At 48.9% G+C, this 8,527-nt stretch overlaps 1 protein-coding gene across 1 annotated transcript; it reads right to left on the reverse strand.

The window, feature by feature from the left end:
• Window positions 1-554: 554 nt before the first annotated feature.
• On the reverse strand, window positions 555-866 carry LOC142728780 (histone H4). The gene has a single exon (XM_075849150.1). The coding sequence runs from the start codon at window positions 864-866 to the stop codon at window positions 555-557; it is 312 nt and encodes a 103-aa protein (XP_075705265.1).
• Between the last annotated feature and the right edge of the window lie 7,661 nt (window positions 867-8,527).

Consider the following 8,527-nt stretch of genomic DNA (forward strand, 5'->3'; position numbering starts at 1 on the left):
TATGCGGCACACTCCAAAAACGGCCGAAAAAACGGTGTGAAAACGCTGCGAAAAACGTGAGTTGCTCAAAAAACGTCTGAACAGCTCCGTATTTTCAGACGTTTTTGGCTCAGCGTGTGAACATACCCTAATAGTACAACTACTCCAGTCGTACATGTCAATAACTGTCTGCTGGGCTCCAGAGGTTTGTCACAATTGCGTCCCCATGGAGTATAACCACCATCATCCCAGGTTTTTATACTAAGATTCCATCCCTGCGTCATGTACGGATAAGAGCAGTTCCTAAACTACAAGGTAGAAGTCCTACAATGAGTCTGCGGCAATGCTTAGTAAATACAGAACACGCTATTCGGGGACACACTGCAGTCCTATATCCGGCTCCTCACTGGAAGACCGACGTGATACTGAAGCCCCTACCCCCGTGTATATAGAAGGTCACTGCTCAGATGATACACGAGCGGTCACCAGCAGACATCATAGCTGATCTATAGAGGATGTGGCGGCTCTGAGAAGAGCCTTTGTGTTGTGTAAGACGGAGCTGAGCAGGAGCGGAATTAACCTCCGAAGCCGTAGAGAGTGCGGCCCTGGCGTTTGAGCGCGTACACCACGTCCATAGCGGTGACGGTCTTCCTCTTGGCGTGCTCGGTGTAGGTGACGGCGTCACGGATGACGTTCTCCAGGAAAACCTTCAGGACGCCGCGAGTCTCTTCATAGATGAGACCGGAGATGCGTTTGACGCCTCCCCTGCGAGCTAGACGGCGGATTGCAGGCTTGGTGATGCCCTGGATGTTATCACGGAGCACCTTCCTGTGCCGCTTGGCACCGCCCTTTCCGAGGCCTTTTCCTCCTTTACCACGACCAGACATCCTGTAAGCTGGAGCTAAAGAGAACTATTGTACCCAGAACCGCGGGGCGCGTCTTTATATAGACCTTGGGTGGACCAGAGAGAGAACTGTAATACATGTCACTTCCGGGGCGTTTCTCTCAGCATATTCACATTATCAATCCCTCCCGCTGATTGGCTTAGCGATCGGGCGGGGTTTCAGAAGTTTGGGGGTAGGAGCACTGCCCTCACAATCACCTGTCAGAATTTATTTGACCATTCAGTTACCCTGTAATCCAGGTGAAGGAGACTCTGGTGTGTGTCGTGTAATTGTAATACAGGTGAAGCAGACTGCAGTGTGTTGTCTGTCAAGTTATTGTAGTACAGGCGGAGCAGACTCTGGTGTCTTGAGTGTGTGTCGTGCAATTGTAATACAGGTGAAGCAGACTGCAGTGTGTTCTCTGTCAAGTTATTGTAGTACAGGCGGAGCAGACTATGGTGTTTTGTATGTCTTGTTATTGTTACACATGATTAGCAGACTGTGGTGTCTCATCTGTGCTGGTTTATTGTAGAAGAGTAGCAGCAGACTCTAGTGTCTCGTCTAGTAATTGTGATACAAGTGGAACAGCCTCCAGTTCAGGGGTCTTAAACCCCGTCGGGTAAGTGGGCCACATATATGAATAAATAGAAGTTGACGGGCTGCATTTCAGCAATTAAGTGTCGCTAAGCGTTTGGCAGACACACGAATGTCATGATTGGGCAGCCCCTTTTAAGATGGTGCCGCAGAGCCCTCTGTAGATGCTGCCACAGTGCCCTCTGTAGATGCTGCCACAGAGCCCTCTGTAGATACTGCCACAGTGCCCTCTGTAGATGCTGCCACAGAGCCCTCTGTAGATACTGCCACAGTGCCCTCTGTAGATGCTGCCACAGAGCCCTCTGTAGATACTGCCACAGAGCCCTCTGTAGATACTGCCACAGAGCCCTTTGTAGATACTGCCACAGAGCCCTTTGTAGATACTGCCACAGAGCCCTCTGTAGATACTGCCACAGAGCCCTTTGTAGATACTGCCACAGAGCCCTCTGTAGATACTGCCACAGAGCCCTTTGTAGATGCTGCCACAGAGCCCTCTGTAGATGCTGCCACAGTGCCCTCTGTAGATACTGCCACAAAGCCCTCTGTAGATGCTGCCACAGAGCCCTCTGTAGATGCTGCCACAGAGCACTCTGTAGATGCTGCCACAGAGCCCTTTGTAGATACTGCCACAGAGCCCTTTGTAGATGCTGCCACAGAGCCCTCTGTAGATGCTGCCACAGTGCCCTCTGTAGATACTGCCACAAAGCCCTCTGTAGATGCTGCCACAGAGCCCTCTGTAGATACTGCCACAGAGCCCTCTGTAGATACTGCCACAGTGCCCTCTGTAGATACTGCCACAGAGCCCTCTGTAGATGCTGCCACAGTGCCCTCTGTAGATGCTGCCACAGTGCCCTCTGTAGATGCTGCCACAGAGCCCTCTGTAGATACTGCCACAGAGCCCTCTGTAGATACTGCCACAGAGCCCTCTGTAGATACTGCCACAGAGCCCTCTGTAGCTGCTGCCACAGTGTCCTCTGTATATGCTGCCACAGAGCCCTCTGAAGATGCTGCCACAGAGCCCTCTGTAGATACTGCCACAGTGCCCTCTGTAGCTGCTGCCACAGTGTCCTCTGTATATGCTGACACAGAGCCCTCTGTAGATGCTGCCACAGTGCCCTATGTAGATGCTGCCACGGTGCCCTCTGAAGATGCTGCCACAGAGCCCTCTGTAGATACTGCCACAGTGCCCTCTGTAGCTGCTGCCACAGTGTCCTCTGTATATGCTGCCACAGAGCCCTCTGTAGATGCTGCCACAGAGCACTCTGTAGATGCTGCCACAGAGCACTCTGTAGATGCTGCCACAGAGCACTCTGTAGATGCTGCCACAGAGCCCTCTGTAGATGCTGCCACGGTGCCCTCTGTAGATGCTGCCACGGTGCCCTCTGTAGGTGCTGCCACAGAGCCCTCTGTAGATGCTGCCACAGTGCCCTCTGTAGATAATGCCACACACCCCTAGATAATGGCACAGAGCCCTCTGTAGCTGCTGCCACAGTGTCCTCGGTAGATACTGCCACAGAGCCCTCTGTAGATACTGCCACAGTGCCCTCTGTAGCTGCTGCCACAGTGTCCTCTGTATATGCTGCCACAGAGCACTCTGTAGATGCTGCCACAGAGCACTCTGTAGATGCTGCCACAGAGCCCTCTGTAGATGCTGCCACGGTGCCCTCTGTAGATGCTGCCACAGTGCCCTCTGTAGATGCTGCCACAGTGCCCTCTGTAGATGCTGCCACAGTGCCCTCTGTAGATGCTGCCACAGTGCCCTCTGTAGATGCTGCCACAGAGCCCTCTGTAGATACTGCCACAGAGCCCTCTGTAGATGCTGCCACAGTGCCCTCTGTAGATAATGCCACACACCCCTAGATAATGGCACAGAGCCCTCTGTAGCTGCTGCCACTGTGTCCTCGGTAGATACTGCCACAGAGCCCTCTGTAGATACTGCCACAGAGCCCTCTGTAGATAATGCCACACACCCCTATATAATGCCACAGTGCCCTCTATAGATGCTGCCACAGTGCCCTCTGTAGATGCTGCCACAGTACCCTCTGTAGATGCTGCCACAGTGCCCTCTGTAGATGCTGCCACAGTGCCCTCTGTAGATGCTGCCACAGTGCCCTCTGTAGATGCTGCCACAGTGCCCTCTGTAGATGCTGCCACAGTGCCCTCTGTAGATAATGCCACACACCCCTAGATAATGCCACAGTGCCCTCGGTAGATACTGCCACAGAGCCCTCTGTAGATACTGCCACATAGCCCTCTAAAGATGCTGCCACACACCCCTAGATAATGCCACACACCCCTAGATAATGCCAGAGTGTCCACTGTAGATGCTGCCACAGTGTCCACTGTAGATGCTGCCACAGTGTCCACTGTAGATGCTGCCACAGTGCCCTCTGAAGATGTTGCCACAGTGCCCTCTGTAGATGCTGCCACAGTGTCCTCTGTAGATGCTGCCACAGTGCCCTCTGAAGAAGCTGCCACAGTGCCCTCTGTAGATGCTACCACAGTGCCCTCTGTAGATGCTGCCACAGTGTCCTCTGTAGATACTGCCACAGAGCCCTTGGTAGATGCTGCCACAGTGCCCTCTGAAGATGCTGCCACAGTGCCCTCTGTAGATGCTGCCACAGTGCCCTCTGTAGATACTGCCACAGAGCCCTCGGTAGATGCTGCCACAGTGCCCTCTGTAGATACTGCCACAGTGTCCTCTGTAGATGCTGCCACAGTGCCCTCAGTAGATGATGCCACAGTGCCATCTGTAGATAATGCCACACACCCCTAGATAATGCCACAGTATGCTCTGTACATACTGCCACACACCACCCATAGATAATGCCCCAGTGTCCTCTGTAGATGCTGCCACAGTGCCCTCTGTAGATACTGCCACACACCAGCCATAGACAATGCCACAGTGTCCTCTAAAGATGCTGCCGCACACCCACCTATAGATAATGCCACAATTCCCTCTGAAGATGCTGCCACAGTGCCCTCTGTAGATGCGGCCACAGTGCCCTCTGTAGATGCTGCCACAGTGCCATATATGGACAGTGATGTCACAGAATCCCGGAGCAGAGACTATACTAGCGCTCTGCCTGGGACTCCGGCTCTAGGAAAGCCCTAGACATTGCGTGTCTATATATGGACAGCGATGTCAGGGGATTCCACAGAGTCCTGGCGCAAAGTCTATACTAGCGCTCTACCCGGGACTCCGCTCTGGGGAAGACCCTGACAACACTGTAGATTCCCTGACATCATTGTCCATATATGGACAGTGTTGTCACGGTCTTCCCCAGAGCGGAGTCCCGAGCAGAGAGCTAGTATCGGCTCTGCTCCGGGACTCTGTCCATATATGGGCAGCGATGTCAGGCATTTCCACAGAGTCCCGGAGCAGAGCGTGTACTAGCGCTCTACTCGGGACTCCGCTCTGGGGAAGACCGTGACAACACTGTCCATATACGGCCTGTATTAGCGGCTCTGTGTCCCGCGGGCCGAGTGCTTGACACCCCTGCTCTAGTTCTAGTCTATTCCGGCTCATTGTAGTAAAATAGGAGCATTCTGGTGTCTTGTCTGTTCTGGGTAATTTGAATACAGGTGGAGCACACTATAGTGTCTTTTATGTGCATTGTCATTCTATTACGAAAGGAGCAGTCGCTGGTGTCTTTCCTGTGCTGGGTTATTGTAATACAGGTGAAGCCGATTCTAGCGTACTGTATGTGCCGGGACTGGTTTCTTGTAATACAGGTGGAGCAGATTCTAGCGTACTGTATGTGCTGGGACTTGGTTTCTTGTAATACAGGTGGAGCAGATTCTAGCGTACTGTATGTGCTGGGACTTGGGTTCATGTAATACAGGTGGAGCAGATTCTAGCGTACTGTATGTGCTGGGACTTGGTTTCTTGTAATACAGGTGGAGCCGATTCTAGCGTACTATATGTGCTGGGACTTGGGTTCTTGTAATACAGGTGGAGCAGATTCTAGCGTACTGTATGAGCTGGGACTTGGGTTCTTGTAACACAGGTGGAGCGTACTCTAATGTCTTGTCTGTTACAGTACACTAGAATCTGTTCCATCTGTATTACATAAATACGTATGTGCTGGGTTTTATGAATACAGGTGAAGTAGACTCTGGTGTCTATTCTGTGCGGGGTTATTGTATTACAGGTGAAGTAGACTATAGTTGCTAGTTTGTTCCGGGTTATTGTAATACAGGTGGAGCAGACTATAGCTTCTTGTCTGTGCCGGGTTATTGTAATACAGGTGGAGCAGACTATAGCTTCTTGTCTGTGCGGGGTTATTGTAGTACAGGTGGAGCAGACTATAGTTGCTAGTCTGTTTCCGGGTTATTGTATTACAGGTGGAGCAGACTATAGTTGCTAGTTTGTTCCGGGTTATTGTAATACAGGTGGAGCAAACTTTGTTGTTTCTTTTTTTTGGTGCAAGGTTATTGTACCGCAAACTCTAGTGTGTTTAGTCGTTATTGTAATTGCCTGGTTATTGGAGGAGCCGTCTCTGGTTTATTCTACACACTGTAATAGAATAGGGACATAATGCGGTAATAGGAGGGAACAGGGACATAATGCCGGTAATAGGAAGGAACAGGGAGATAATGCCGGTAAAAGGAAGGAACAGGGACATAATGGCAGGAAGATGAAGGAACAGGGACATAATGCCTGTAATATGAAGGAACAGGGACATAATGCCGGTAATATGAAGGAACAGGGAAATAATGCCGGTAATATGCAGGAACAGGGACATAATGCCTGTAATAGGAAGGAACAGGGACATGATGACTGTAATATGAAGGAACAGGGACATAATGCCGGTAATATGAAGGAACAGGGACATAATGCCGGTCATATGAAGGAACAGGGAAATAATGCCGGTAATATGCAGGAACAGGGACATAATGCCTGTAATAGGAAGGAACAGGGACATGATGACTGTAATATGAAGGAACAGGGACATAATGCCGGTAATATGAAGGAACAGGGACATAATGCCGGTCATATGAAGGAACAGGTACATGATGACTGTAATATGAAGGAACAGGGACATAATGCCGGTAATATGAAGGAACAGGGATATGAATCCTGTAAGATGAGGGAACAGGGACATAATGCCTGTAATATCAAGGAACAGGGACATGATGTCTGTAATATGAAGGAACAGGGACATAATGCCGGTAATATGAAGGAACAGGGACATAATGCAGGTAAGATGAAGGAACAGGGAAGTAATGCCGGTAGGATGAGGGAACAGGGACATCATGCGGTAATATGAAGGAACAGGGACATAATGCCGGTAAGATAAAGGAACAGGGACATAATGCGTTAATATGAAGGAACAGGGACGTAATGCCGATAATATGAAGGAACAGGGACATAATGCCTGTAATATGAAGGAACATGGACATAATGCCGGTAATATGAAGGAACAGGGAAATAATGCCGGTAATATGCAGGAACAGGGACATAATGCCAGTAAGATGAGGGAACAGGGACATAATGCCTGTAATATGAAGGAACAGGGACATAATGCATGTAATATAAAGGTACAGGGACATAATGCCGGTAATAAGAAGGAACAGGGACATAATGCCGGTAATATGAAAGAACAAGGACATAATGCCGGTAATATGAAGGAACAGGGACGTAATAGCGATAATATGAAGGAACAGGGACATAATTCGGTAATATGAAGGTACAGGGAAATAATGCCGGTAATATGAAGGAACAGGGACATAATGCCTGTAATATGAAGGAACAGGGACATAATGGCGGTAATATGAAGGAACAGGGACATAATGCCTGTAATATGAAGGAACAGGGACATAATGCCTGTAATATGAAGGAACAAGGACATAATGCATGTAATATGAAGGAACAGGGACATAATGCCGGTAATATGCAGGAACAGATTCATAATGCCGGTAAGATGAGGGAACAGGGACATAATGCCGGTAATATGAAGGAACAGGGACATAATGCCGGTAATATGAAGGATCAGGGACATAATGGCAGTAATATGAAGGAACAGGGACATAATGGCAGTAATATGAAGGAACAGGCACATAATGCCTGTAATATGAAGGAACAGGGACATAATGCCTGTAATATGAAGGAACAGGGACATAATGCCGGTAATATGCAGGAACAGGGACATAATGCCGGTAATATGAAGGAACAGGGACATAATGCCTGTAATATGAAGGAACAGGGACATAATGCCGGTAATATGAGGGAACAGGGACATAATGCCGGTAATATGAAGGAACAAGGACATAATGCCGGCAATATGAAGGAACAGGGACGTAATAGCGATAATATGAAGGAACAGGGACATAATACCTGTAATATGAAGGAACAGGGACATAATGACGTTAAGATGAGGGAACAGGGATAAAGTGCCGGTAATATGAAGGAACAGGGACATAATGCCGGTAATATGAAGGAACAGGGACATAATGCCGGTAATATGAAGGAACAGGGACATAATGCCGGTAATATGAAAGAACAGGGACATAATGCCGGTAATATGAAGGAACAAGGACATAATGCTTGTAATATGAGGGGACAGGGACATTATGCCGGTAATATGAAGGAACAGGGACGTAATAGCGATAATATGAGGGAACAGGGACATAATGGCGTTAATATGAAGGAACAGGGACATAATACCGGTAATATGAAAGAACAGGGACATAACGCCGGTAATATGAAGGAACAAGGACATAATGCCGGTAATATGAGGGGACAGGGACATTATGCCGGTAATATGAAGGAACAGGGACGTAATAACGATAATATGAGGGAACAGGGACATAATGGCGATAATATGAAGGAACAGGGACATAATGCCGGTAATAAGAAGGAACAGGGACATAATGCCTGTAATATGAAGGAACAGGGACATAATGCCTGTAATATTAAAGTACAAGTAGAAGCGGGAAAAGAGCGGCCGGTATTGTAAAATGAGCCTGAAATTCAAAATCTGAGTTAAGCCAATCAACGGGAGGGATTGATAATGTGACTATGCTGAGAGAAACGCCCCGGAAGTGACATGTATTACAGTTCTCTC

Source organism: Rhinoderma darwinii, unplaced genomic scaffold (assembly GCF_050947455.1).
Source record: "Rhinoderma darwinii isolate aRhiDar2 unplaced genomic scaffold, aRhiDar2.hap1 Scaffold_690, whole genome shotgun sequence".
Classification (NCBI taxonomy): domain Eukaryota; kingdom Metazoa; phylum Chordata; class Amphibia; order Anura; family Rhinodermatidae; genus Rhinoderma; species Rhinoderma darwinii.